This window comes from Bos mutus, chromosome 13, assembly GCF_027580195.1.
Source record: "Bos mutus isolate GX-2022 chromosome 13, NWIPB_WYAK_1.1, whole genome shotgun sequence".
Lineage (NCBI taxonomy): Eukaryota > Metazoa > Chordata > Mammalia > Artiodactyla > Bovidae > Bos > Bos mutus.
Window position 1 is genome coordinate 27,335,474 of NC_091629.1, and position 14,138 is coordinate 27,349,611.

At 45.0% G+C, this 14,138-nt stretch overlaps 1 protein-coding gene across 4 annotated transcripts in view; it reads left to right on the top strand.

The window, feature by feature from the left end:
- SYNDIG1 (synapse differentiation inducing 1) overlaps positions 1-14,138 on the top strand; it is a 103,173-nt gene that overhangs the window by 36,081 nt on the left and 52,954 nt on the right. For all 4 annotated transcript variants that reach the window (XM_070381184.1, XM_070381186.1, XM_005900953.2 and 1 more), the window contains exon 2: positions 13,506-14,063. In XM_070381184.1, the coding sequence (XP_070237285.1) occupies positions 13,584-14,063 (480 nt within the window). In that variant the 5' untranslated portion in view covers positions 13,506-13,583. The remainder of the gene's footprint in view (positions 1-13,505; positions 14,064-14,138) is intronic.

The following is a 14,138-nucleotide window of genomic DNA, read 5'->3' on the forward strand; positions in this document are numbered from 1 at the left end:
ATAGCTGCTTAAAATAATGGGAAGTTGAGGGGGAGTGGATTTTTGTATTTAGACTCACGGAACTCCGGCAGTCTTTCTGGCTGTGCGTTTCTCCTGGAGTTTCTGAATGACCTTCTTTTAACATTGAGGGAAGAAACCTGTGCCTTCTTCCAGCATCACTGACGCCTTCCAGTGCTCTGTTCTCTTTCCTGTTGTTGACGGAAACAATACAACGAACACAACTTGCCTTTGTGAAGCCCACAGATGTTCGTTATAAATTGGACAGATTGCTGCAGGCCAGCTGCTAGACAGGGATTTCTTTTTCTCATTTCTGGATAGTCACTGTTTCTTTTATCTCTGATTACCCGCTTCTTTGGTTTTCCACTGTCTGTTTTTTTTTTTTTCTGGAGTAAATTTGTGAGCTACTTATTTAGAGCGGGTGTGAGTGAGATAAATTTTCTGAGTGCTGAAAATATTTACTGTTGTTGTTTGGCTTCCTTTTTATTTTTGCTCACTGAGTGATCGCTTGTGAGGTGCATAACTCAAAGTTTGTCTCCCAGCTTTGAAGGCACGACCCCACTGTTCAGCGTGTGCTGTATTAATGGAAAGTCAGATGTCAGCTTGTGTGCCTGTCTCCCCGGCCGCCACTCACCTCCTCTCAGATTCCAGGCTGGGGCCATCTCGTCCCTTCCAGTACTTTCCTTCTTTAGGAAAGAAGAGGAAATTTTGCTGTGGCTTTTCATCCTTTCAGTATTTGCTACTATTTTCTCTCCTACTACTATCCTCCTACTAGGATAGATTCTTCCAGGCACTTGTATGGTACTTCCAGGCCTTACTAAGGCCTTTCTTTTTTTTAATTAAATTTTTATTGGAGTGTAGTTAGTTTACAATGTTGCGTTAGTTTCTGCTGCATGGCAAAATTAGTCAGTTGTACATACACGTGTATCCTTTTTTAGATTCTGTTCCCATGTAGGTCATTACAGAGTATGGACTAGAGTTCCTTGTGCTATAACAGCAGGTCCATATTAGTTATCTGTTCTGTATATGTGTGTGCATATGTCAATTTCCCAGTTTATCCCTGCCTAGAAGATCTTTCTCATTCTTTCAGTAGTATTTTAATGAGGTTTTCAAGACACAGAAGACAATCAATGTGCCAAATCCTCCTCCCGGAGTCAGAAGCCCGGCTCCATCATAGCCTTTCATCCGGGCCACCAGAGGCTTGTTTTCCAAAGAACAGACTGGCTTTGCTGGTTCCCAGTGTCAAGTCTCTGCTTTCTGTTTCACTATTTTTGCTCTTATCTTTGTTTCTACCTGTCACATGTATCTTTTCCCTTCATTATTATTGTTTTGGCTAATTTATCAATTTGGATGTTGATTCATTTATGTTCTAACCTTTATTGTCCTAATATGTGCATGTAAAGCTGTTTTGTCTAAGTACCTCTTCACCTGCACACCTAGGTTTTGGTATGTAGTTTGCTTTAATACGTAGTTTTTTCAACAGGATTCAGTTCTAAATAATTTTATTCTTTGGTCCAATGATTATTAAGAAAGTGTTTGTTTTTTTCTTCACTTCTAACTGAGAGTGGCTTTTGCTAAATGTATTGATTTTTTTTTTTTTTTGCTGCACTTAGTTACCTGACCCGGGCCCTGAGCAGTAAAAACACAGAGTCCTAACCACTGGACCACCGTGCGTGCTTGTCCAGCTCTTTGCAACCCCCATGGACTGTAGCCCACCAGGCTCCTCTGTCAATGGAATTTTCCAGGCAAGAATACTGGAGTGGGTTGCCATTTCCTCCTCCAGGGGAATTTTCCCGACCCAGAGATCAAACCCGCATCTCCTGTGTCTCCCACATTGGCAGGTGGATTCTTTGCCACCAAGCCACCTGGGAAGTTTCCTAAACGTACTGACTTCTATATCAACTGTACTGTGGTTCCAAAACACAGTCTGTAAGATACAAAATGATATGAGATGTGTAGTTGCTTCATGGCTTAGTACTTGATCCACTTTTGGAAGGAAGAGAGGAAGGGAACGGAGAGAGAGAAGGAAGGAAAGATTAGGAGAAACAGAGAAAAAGACAGCATACAAGTGCCTGGAAGAATCTATTCTATAATTGCTGGATGCAGAATTTTCTATGTACGCATTGCTTAAAATTGCTACTGTTGCTTTTTGAATATTCCACATCTTTCTTATTCTTGGTCTATTTATTTCTTAACATGGTTTAGAGAGTGTTTTCAAGTTTCTTGTTCTGCTGGTGAAGATATTCCATTATTCCTGTAATTCTACCAGTTTTGCTTTGAGACCGTGATATGAATTGATTGTGTGCCGGGAAGTCAAGCAATGAGCTGGGTGGATTGAACCCCCTACTATGTAGCATCTATGTTACTAAGTGGTAGCTTTTTTACTCCTTGATGTCTACTTTGTTTTATTTATCTCTTTAAAGATTTTTTTGGACAGTGGACCATTTTTAAAGTCTTTATTGAATTTGCTACAATATTGCTTCTGTTTTACATTTTGGTTTTTTGGCCTTGAGGCATGTGAGATCTTGGCTGCCTGACTAGGGATAAACCTGTATCCTCTGCATTGAAAGGTGAAATCTTAGCCACTGAACCACCAGGGAAGCCCCTTCTACTTTGTTTTAGATTCATTAAGCTGTGCCAGCTTCATTTTCTGCCTAGGATTTTTCTTGTATACATGTTTTCCATTCTTCTGTTTTCAGAGCTTCCACTTCCTTATGCTTTAGGTATGTCTCTTATAAATAACATATGTCAGGATACTGTTTTAAACCCAGAGTGAAAATTAATTTTAACTAGCAATTTCAACTAATTAATGGAGATTGTGAGTGCTGATCTATTTTTACTTGTTACCTCAATTTTTATTTTTATTTTTGTCCTGCTCTATTTTTTTTTTCAGCCTTACTCCCTTTTTCTCTCTCCTAATTTGAAATGTGTATAGTATTTTTATTCATTTGGTAGTTATCCTTGAAATTTACCCAGGCATATTTAACCTAAGCCTAAAACTGAATAATTTAACACATTTCTAGAACACTGAAAAGATGTTAGTATCACCCACCTCCTGATTTACATACTATTGTTTTCCAGTGCTTAATTTTTTTAAATGAACCTCACAGTTTAGGGGCAGGGGTCATATAGCCTTGTTATTTGTTTGGATTCATGAACAAGGTGTTGGTTTCTCTGTTCACCAGTTCTTGCTCCCTAAGCTGCCCACCAGCATCGTTTCTCTTCCTCCTTTAGAATTGTGTTTGGCTCAAGTCTCTTCATTTCTTAGTCTATCTTATTTCACTTTGTTCTTGAAAGACAATTTTCTTGCGTTCAGAGTTGGCAACTAGAAATATGGATGGACCTAGAGACCATCATACGGAGTGGAGTAAGTCAGAAAGAAAAGCAAATGCTGTACATTGATGCATATATGTGGAATATGAAAATAAAAAACTGGTGTAGACAATCTTATTTACAAAGCAGAGACACAGGTGTAGAGAACAAATGTATGGACACCAAGGGGGAGAGAGAGGTGGGGTGGATCGGGAGACTGGGATCGACATGTACACACTATTGATTGATACTGTGTTTAACATAACTAATGTTTAACGTAACGTAGCATAACCCACTGTACAGCTCAGGGAACTCTACTCAGTGCTCTGTGGTGATCTAAATAGGAAGAAAATCCAAAAAAGGGGGAATATGTGCACACATATAAACAATTCACTTTGCCATGCAGTAGAAATGAAGGCAACACTGTAAAGCGACCATACTCCAATAAAATTTTTTTAAAGACACAAAAAAATTAAGTCGGCAGCTACTTTCTCTCGACACATTGTCATTCTGATGTTTGTTGCTGAGTAAATTATCTGCTTTTTTCCTCTGACTACTTATAAGGTCTCCATGAAGTTTACATTCATCAGCTTGACTACAGCATGTCCGTGAGGCATTCCTGTGTTTATCTCTCCATTCTTTCTGGAACTCTTACTAGAAATGGGTTGAACCTTCTTATTCTGTACTCCACACTCTTAACCAACCTTTTATATTTTCTGTCTCTTTTTCTTTTAATAGTGCAGTCTGGATATTTTCCTCAAAAGTACCTTCTAGTTAATTTTTTTTTCTTCAGCTGTGTCTATTTTGCTATTTTTAATTCTGTTGAGTTTTTCTAACAACTGAAATGTTTTCACTGTTTAAAACTCAAACTTTTTATTTTTTTCTGTTTATTTCTGATAGTCTCTTATTACTTGCTCATCTTTAAATATTTCTATTTCTTTTGTAAATATTTCACAAATTATTTCTATAAATATTTCCATAAATATTTTATAAACAATTGTTCTATATTCCTACTGTCTAATATCTGAAATCCTTGATTGTCCAAAGCTATTTTTTCTATTGGTTCTCACTCACAGGGACATGAAGTCTTTGTGTGGGAGGAACCTTAACTGTCAGCTTATTGCTTGATCTTATTTTTTTTAATATTTGTATTTTCTGGCTGTGTCAGGCCTTAGTTGTGGCACACAGGATCTTTTTGCATCATGCAGGCTCTTCTGTTGCCAGGTGACGACTTAGTTGCCCCAGGAAAAGTGGAATCTTGGTTCCCTGACCAGGAATCAAACCTGTGTCCCCTGCACTGCGGGGCAGTTTCTTCACCACTGGACCACCAGAGAAGTCCCTGTTTGACACTTTGTTGTTGTTGTTTAGTCACTAAGCCGTGTCCGACTCTTTGCAACCCCATGGCCTGCAGCACACCAGGCTTCCCTGTCCTTCACCATCTCCCTGAGTTTGCTCAAACTCATGTCCATTGAGTCAGTGATGCCATCCAAGCATCTCATCCTCTGTTGCCCCCTTATCCTCTTGCCCTCAGTCTTTCCCAGCATCAGGCCTTTTCCAAGCCGTTGGCTTTTCACATCAGGTGGTCAAAGTATTCGAGCTTCAGCATCAGTCCTTCCAATGAATATTCTGGGTTGATTTCCTTGAGAATTGCCCAGTTTAATCGCCTTGCTGTCCAAGAGACTCTCAAGAGTCTTCTCCAGCACCACAGTTCAAAAGCATTAATTCTTCAATGCTCAAACTTCTTTATGGTCCAACTCTCTTATATGCTTAAATTAGGAGAGCTTTCCATCCCAGAGCTTTGATTCTAGTTCTGCCTGGAGCCAGGGGTCATCACTTACTTGACACTATGTCAGAATCTATAGAACAGTGAGTATCAAAGTGTGGTCCACAGATCTGCATATCCATATCCCACTGGATAAGAAACTGCTGGGGGCCTGGGAATCTGTGCTTGGCGATGCTAGTCCTTACACTGAGGCCACTTCCATCGATTCTCAGCTGAGAATTAGGGGTCAGGGATCAACTTCACCATCTTATGTCTCTACCAAAGCTGCATAACTCACCATCACTATTATAGTTGGCATCCTACGTCAGTGCAACTTGGCCCCTCCCAGTAGTTCTTCATGAAAAGGCAGTGGTCTTTGGTGATTTTCCTCCACAACCAGCATGTCTCCAGGTGTGTCCTAATCCTGGGTCTTATTTTGCAGTAAGAGAAACCCTTGGAGCATGTCGTCAACTTTAAAGTCAGAAGGGATGGTCTATCTGTTGAGATTTTAATTTCACAAATTAGTTTTTTCACTTTTAAGGTTCTAAGTCCTTCATTTTTAAATACAGTAAGCATGTTTGTCCTGTCCCTGTGTCTGACATGTGTGGCCCCAGTTCTGCAGTGTTCGCTCACCTCTGCTGAAAGTGAAAGTGAAAGTTACTCGGTCATGTCTGACTCTACAACACCATGGACTATACAGTCCATGGAATTCTTCAGGCAAGAATACTGGAGTGGGTAGCCATTCCCTTCTCCAGGGGATCTTCCCAACTCAGGGATCAAACCCAGGTCTCCTGCATTGCAGGCTGATTCTTTACCAACTGAGTCACCCACCCCTGATGACTAGGGCTTGTTTCCTCAAGTGCTTAATCCCAGACTCGAGGTCCACAGCATGATCTGTGGACATTTTCTGAGATCTGTCTTTTTTAGCACATTCTTCCAGAGGGGATTTTCATTTACTCCTGCCAAGAATCAGAGCAGAGGTGAGTGGGATTTCCCAGCCCTGGACACTCCAAACTGAGTGATCCAGGCACACGAAGGGTGAGGGCTTGGGGTCCAAGTTCAGGCTTGTGGCTGCAGGTTCTCTGAGTTGAAGTCACCCCAAGCTACAGGTCACTTGCAAGATCTAAGGGACAAGAATATTTACTTGCAAGACTGCTGTCTCTGTCACTCACTGGTGAGGAGGAAGACTCCTGCTTGAGTCTGTGTCCTCACTCACAGCCCTCTCGAGGAACCCTTTGACCGCACAGGCGGCCTCCATACCTCTGAACCACAGAGTGGTGTGGGGTGAGGTGTCATTGCTATCGATGGTGGTGGTAGTGTCCACATCGCTTGTGCTGTTGGTGGTAGTGATGTTAGTGGTAGAGGTGGTGGTGGTATGGGAGGGATTATGGTCAGGAATCAGTCAGCTTTTCCTGTGAAGAGCAGATAAAAGCTATTTTAGGCTTTGCAGATCATATGGCCTCTTATTACAGGTGTTTAACTGCTCTTTTAGTGCAGAACAGTTAGAGGCATATGTGAATGAATGGATGTGGATGGGGTCCAATAAAACTGTATTTATGGATGCTGACAGGATTCCCTGATGACTCAGGTGGTAAAGAATCTGCCTGCAGTGCAGGATATCTGGGTTCAATCCCTGGGTTGGGAAGATCCCCTGGAGAAGGAAATGGCTACCCACTCTAGAATACTTGCCCAGAGAATCTCATGAACAGAGGAGTTTTTAATTTCTCAGTTTTCATGCATCATGGAATATACTTCTTATCTTCAGTCATTTAAAGATGTATAAAATCTTTCTTGCTTGTGGGTTGAATTTGTCTGATGGGGTATAGTTTGCCAATTCCTGGTGATGATAGTGGTGGTGGTAATGTGATGATGATGGTGAAAATGGTGATGATGTGATGGTGGTGGTGATGGTGATGATGGTAATGATGGTGGAGAGGGTGGTGGTGGTGATTGTGGTGATGATGGTAATGATGGTGGTGGTGGTGGTGATGGTGATGATGGTGATGATGGTGGAGATGGTGGTGGTGGTGATTGTGATGATGATGATGGTGGTGGTAGTGATGGTAATGATGGTGGTGGTGGTAATAGTGGTAATGATGGTGGAGATGGTGGTGATGGTGATGATGGTGATGATGGTGGAGATGGTGGTGATGGTGATGATGGTGGAGATGGTGGTGATGGTGATGATGGTGATGATGGTGGTGGTGATGGTGATGATGGTAATGATGGTGGAGATGGTGGTGGTGATGATGGTAATGATGGTGGAGATGGTGGTGGTGATGATGGTAATGATGGTGGAGATGGTGATTGTGGTGATGGTGATGATGGTGGAGATGGTGGTGATGGTAATGATGGTGGAGATGGTGGTGGTGGTGATTGTGGTGACGGTGGAGCTGGTGATGATAGTGGTGAGGGTGATGTTAATGATGGTAGTAATGGTGATGGTGGAGATGGTGGTGATGGTGATGATGGTGGAGATGGTGGTGGTGGTGATGATGGTGATGATGGTGGAGATGGTGGTGGTGGTGATTGTGGTGATGGTGGAGCTGGTGATGATAGTGGTGAGGGTGATGTTAATGATGGTAGTAATGGTGATGGTGGAGATGGTGGTGATTAAAAGCTAGAGGTGGTAAAGGTAGACATGATGGTACTATTGGAAAGGAAGACTCTTCCCACAACATCTTCCTTAAGACTGAGATAGAGACCCACAGAGCTAAAGGAAGTTAGCACAACTTTCACAGACAGCAGAGTCCTTGACACACAGGTTTACACACTTCCGATATCACAGCATTTCTTCTCCACAGTCATGAATCAGGCTCAGATTCCTGTGCTCTTCCCAGAGGTGCTGTGACAGAGCCTGGCTCCCCACAGGAGTCTGAATCAGCTGTGTGAGCAGAAAGTCCCCAGCCACCCGAAGTGATGAGTTGGGTGATGCAGCATTTTGCAATTGTAATGTGCCATTTAAACGTTAAATAACAATAACCGATCTGGTTCTAATGCTTCATTAACTTTCTCCACTGCCAAATCACAGGCTTTTCTGTATGTTTATGCTAAAGGCAGATTTTAATTGTTTTAATGAGGATTTGCAAGCAGATATCTTCTCTCGACACTTGGGCATATTGGTGAGAATGCATCTATTATTTACTTAGCAGGAGGGAAGTATTACTGTTGATACAAGAGGCGTCTGACAGAGTTGGGGTTTAGGGAAGACCCCGCACCTGGTGCCCTCCTAACACTTTGCTGATTGAGCCGTGTGAGGGCAGATTGTGTGAGGAGCAGTCCAGGCCTGTCACAGGGCCCAAGCGTCATGCTAAACGAATCTGCTAATTAGTTTTGTTTTCCCCATCGACTGCCTAGTTAGTTTGCTCTGTTCTCCTTTGATTCAAAGATGCTGCTCTAAAGGTAGTTTTACGTGTTAAATGTGACTCTTGCTGCACAAAATCTGGCACAGATAAGGGTCTTAATCAGCCACAGAGGCACAGATATCAAGTACTACTCTACAAAATTCCTTCCTCCCCCAGTAGACACACATTAACAGTGCAGATGCTTCTGTCTTCCAGGGGATGGGGGAGTGAGTGAGAGGAGGTGGGGAGATAGATTTTTTTTCAAAATCTAGAATTGTGTACAGGCTCAGAGAAAAGAACAACTCATAGGAAGACGGTTTAGTTCTTCACTTGCGTTTACTTCATTGCTCATATCTCTGGAAACTATTACACTTACAACTCTGGCTCCCAAAACTTTCTTTAGATTTTTTTTTCTGAGTTACTTCCTCAGAGCAAAACGTTTATGAAATATTGGAAACAAGGTTGAGAGAAACACAACCTGGAATACGTAATCCCAGTTTCTCCACAGAGAGGTCCATGTATGATTCTGCCATATTCATAATAAAGGGTCCTGGTGGTGCACGTGTGTGGCGGGGCCAGATGCAGACAGAGCTCAGCATCGCTCAGACCCTGTTTCTGGTGAGGGAGATGGAGGCTGGGCTCGCAGTCCCGGCCGCCTTGTTCTGAAACCCCTGCTGCGTTGGGGCTGGAGCTTTCTGTCCAATGAGGAGGCAGGCTCAGCCCGCGGTGTGCCCTCTGTCAGCAGGTCACATGGCCTGTCTGTCCACGGGCTTTCTTTGGTCCAGCTGAGATCGGGGAGACCCTGCCTCTGCTCTCCACACTCCTAGGGCATCTGTCACTCCATGTTCCGGGGCCGTACGTGAAATGCCTTTCCTGCACTCCAGAGGCACAGACTGAGAGTTCATTTTGCTTTGTTCTGTTTTGAAGACATTTCCGTTCTGACTTGGTTTCCCCTGTGGTTCAAATGGTCAAGAATCTGCCTGCAGTGCATGTAACCCAGGTTCAATCCCTGGGTTGGGAAGATCTGCTGGAGGAGGAAATGGCAAACTACTCCAGTATTCCTGCCTGGAAAACCCCATGGACGGAGGAACCTGGCGGGCTACAGTCCATGGGGTCACAAAGAGTCGGACACGACTAAGCAACTAACGCAGTCAACTCCATTCTGACTGCGCATTTGCCAGAAAAAGAAAGCTCTATTGTATTAACAACTCAAGAGGAGAGGTGCAGTCGTAATTAATCCAGTATTATATAGGATCTCAAGCAGAAAACCACTCCCTCCAACAAAATGCCGTGCAGCCACACAGAGGATGACCCCTCGGCCAGGAGGAACAAAGTGCTGACACGGACGCACCGGGCACCCTGAACACACGACACTCAGCGAGAGAAGCCCTGCGCAGAGACCACACGCATGATTCTTTTCATGTGGAACATCCAGAGTAATCAAACCCATACACGCAGCAGGCAGACTGTCAGCTGCCAGGGGCTGGGTGAGAGGGCAGTGCTTGCTGTGTAACAAGTGATGGGAATATTCTGGAATTGGATGGGAGGAAGACTGCACACTGCTGTGAGTATGCTACAGCCCTGGGAATTGTACACTTTAAAAGTCAGGCGGGGCCTTCCATGGTGGTTAGGAATCCACCTTGCAATGCAGGGGGTGTGGCTTCGATCGCTGGTCGGGGAACTGAGATTCCACAAGCTGCGGAGCAACTATGCCCATGTGCCGCAACTACTGAGCCCACACCCCGGAGCCTGTGCACCACAACTGGAGAGCCCGTGCACTGCAACGGAAGAGCCCACAAGACACAGCCAAGATCCCTCGGGCTGCAACTAAGACCTCGTGCAGCCGAATAAATAAATTAATATCTTAAAATTCATTTTAAAAATAAAAAAGTAAAAGTCAGGTGAACATTATGATGTTGGTGCATGTGCGCTGGGTCGTGTCCAACTCTCTGCAACCCCATGGGCTCCTCTGTCCATGGGATTTTCCCACCAAGAATACTGGGGCAGGTTGCCATTTCCTTCTCCAGGGGGTCTTCCTAACCCAGGGATCTTCCAGACCCAGGGATCAAACCTGTGTCTCTAGATTATATCCCAATAATGTTGTTATTTTTTAATGAATGAAATTACTAACTAAAACGAGAGAACAACAGAACTGGGATCTTCCTGAAACAGCACGCACCCCTCAGCTGTGAGGGCTGACGGTGAGGTCCGCAGTCCGACAAGCTTCCCCAGCTTTCCCCACGTGGGTGTCACTCCAGCTGAGAGAGGAGATGGTACACCTTGGAGTCAGACGTACCTGGTTCAAATCCCACCTGTTTCTCTTCCTGGCTGGAGCATCTTTTCTTTTTTTCTTTGCTTTTTAACACACTGTCTAGGTTTGTCCTCACTTTCCTGCCAGGAAGCAATCATCTCCTGATTTCATGGCTGCAGTCACCATCCACAGTGATTTTAGAGCCCAAGAAGAGGAAATCTGTCACTGCTTCCACCTTTCCCCACCCCCCCTCCATTTGCCATGATCTTAGGTTTTTTTAATATTTAATTTTAGGTCAGTCTCTTCCTTTACCCTCATCAAGAGGTTCTTTAGTTCTCTTTGCTTTCTGCCATTAGAGTGGTATTATCCACATATCTGAGGTTGTTGATATTCCTCCCAGCAATTCACTAGAGAGCATTCTCTAAAAAGTTCAAAATAGCCCTTGTGGTGGTGTTTATTTGGATCTAAATCAGTAGCTCCAGGTGGTCAAGACTCCACCTTCCTGACTGAATCCCAGGAGGTGCTAATGCTGCAGGTTCTCAGTCAACTCTGGGTGGTAGAGATGTAAGCTGTGCCTGCCTCCAAATGCTACAATTTCAACCGACTTCAGGATTGGTGCAAGGCAAGGAGATCCCTAAGTAGCGTTAGTCCAATCCTGTAACCCTTCAGACTGTTACTTTTGACAGACATTCACTGAACACCGGCTGTATACCAGGGTGAGAACAGGGAGGAAACTGTGGTCCTTTTGTTTCAGACTCTGGGCAGGGCAGGGCTGAGGAGGCGGTGATGTTGAGTAGCTGTCACATTGGCAGAGAAGGATAAACCAGGAGCTGTAGGAGAAACCAGAGCCCAGCGGCCAGGAACGCACCAGAAAAGGGAGGGTCACACTGGCTGCGCTGGAACAAGGGACTCCATCCAAGAAGAGGAATTTAAACAAATGCAACTACATGTTATTTGTAAGATACTCACTGCAGATCCTGGCAGAAGGAGCTGAGTCTGAGAAGCAGATCTGAGCTTCAGGAAGGTTTTTCTGGGCTTGGTGGTACATCCAGCCCTACACAAGGGGCCCATCAGCTTCTCTGTGGAAGGATGAAGATCAGAAAGGCTGGATGTTTGGACCAGAAACACCTGGAGGAGCTGGGAAGGTGACCAGGTGTGGAGGTGACGCTCACATGCATGATGTGCTTCACAGGCACTCGGAATTCCTGGTTTTAGCTCTTGGTTGTTCCCGGGCCCCAGGGCTGAGGGCTTAGAGGCCCAGGAGCAAGAGCTGGCACTGTGTTCTGACCTCTCTCACATGTGTCATGGTGTCAAGCTGGTGACACCCACACCTCTCAGTGCATACCCTTCCCTCAACCAGTCTCTGTCAACGTGATTAAACTGCTATTTTCCCACTAATCGCAAGGGTGTCTTCTTTCTCTCCTCTGCTCGGTGTGAAATTTTAGATTCCTGTGTGTGTGCATGCTCAGTCGCTTCACTTGTATCCGACTCCTTGTGACCCTATGGACTGTAGCCCCTCAGGCTCCTCTGTCCCTGGGATTCTCCAGGCAAGAATACTGGAGCGGGTTGCCATTCCCTTCTCCAGGGGATCTTCCCGACCCAGGGATTGAACCCGAGTCTCTTATGTTTCCTGCATTGGCAGGCCACCTTAGATTCCTGTAGCTACCTCCAAACAAAGCAGTTATAATGTAAGACAATTCTTAAATCTCCTAGAAAGCCAGAACAGCAAAAGCCTCAAGATGGAATGTTGCTACATAATAGTTATTAACTTGCAAAGAGGAAAAGCTGTCTCCCCAAAATCGTAAACTCTGGTGTCTTCTTCTTAACATTTGAAACTCTAGAAAGGAACTAGGGGGAAATAGTTTAGAAGAATTCTTAATTGTATCCCAGATACACAGGTGTTTCTCTAAGCCAAGCACCCTTGAGGCAGGAAAATTTTCAGTCCACTTCCTGGGACCCTGCTGAAGGCTAGTGTGAATGTCAGACTAATTCTAACATGTGTGTAGAACATACTAAAATGTGTATGTAAGATTTTCTCAGCTGGGGAGCTTAGTCCATGTACAGCACTAACATGTAGGTCTTCTTATCACTTACCTTCTAAATCTGTGTGGGGCATTTTTATTTTTTGTTTTTATCATACAAAGGCATGTTATGATAAGTTATAAGCAAAAGCAACTTAGTTCTTCAGAAAAAAAAAATAGATCAATATTTAAGATATACTAGACAAAACATCTGAAAATATAAAGATAAAAATACATTACTCAAAAATTTTGAATTTATTAGTATATAAAGCTTTTAAACCCCTCTAGTTAAAATTTCATTCACAAGAGGTTGTAGGTTGGTTGCTTATTGAAAATCTATTTGAAAAGATCAAAAGCTAAAATAATTCTTTATTCCTTTGTTCCATCAGTACTAAGTCACAAGATCTTTGTAAGTCAGCCCTTGCTTCCTTGGTGCGAGTTTTTCTGCTGGGATGAGGAGCCTAGGAGAGTTGAATGAATGGCCCCACTTGCCCCGTGGTCGAGGCTGGTGTGAGTGGGCTTGCCTGTGGATTTCAGAAGTCAGCTGAAATCCTGGTGTTCTCTGGGGCAACAGTGGTCCTAACTCCTGCACAGCCTCCTTCATTGGGAAGCAGAGTCTGTCCAAAGATGTTCAGGGTCTATCTCTGCCTCCCTCTGGCCACTGCCCCCACCGAGCCTATCTAAACCATCAGGGTAAGTGGGCTCAGACCAGTGACTGTTCACCCCAGTGACCAGGACACACTGGGACAACCAGGGTCTGACTGATGAGCTTTTCAGGTGTGATTTCCTTGTCTCATCTCTGTTTCTTCCTCCTCCAGGAGAAATGGGCCCTGTGAGGCAAGTGTGACCCTCGAGTCCAGCCCGCCAGCCCGACGACCAGCCGGGAGGACAGCACCATGGCTGGAGTCGTGGAGCAGAAGAGCGGGCTGGTGCGCGACAAGCTCGGCGAGGCCAGCAAGAGGAACGGCCTCATCAACACGAGGAGCCTGGTGGCCGAGAGCCGGGATGGTCTGGTGTCCGTGTACCCCGCTCCCCAGTACCAGAGCTGCCGAGTGGTGGGCAGCGTGGCATCGGCCGGCCCAGACGGCGCCAGGAATGAACCACTCCAACAGCTGTTGGACCCCAGCACGCTCCAGCAGTCAGTGGAGTCCCGCTACCGACCCAACCTCATCCTATACTCGGAGAGTGTGCTGCGCCCCTGGGGGGACGGCGTGGCAGCTGATTGCTGTGAGACCACCTTCATCGAGGACCGCTCACCCACCAAGGAGAGCCTGGAGTACCCCGACGGCAAGTTCATTGACCTCTCGCCCGAAGACATCAAGATCCACACGCTATCCTACGACGTGGAGGAGGAGGAGGAGTTCCAGGAGCTGGAGGTCAGAGCATATGTTTGTCACAGGCCATCGGGAGTGGGATGTGGGGCTCTGGGGGGACGAGAGCCAGGCAGGTGC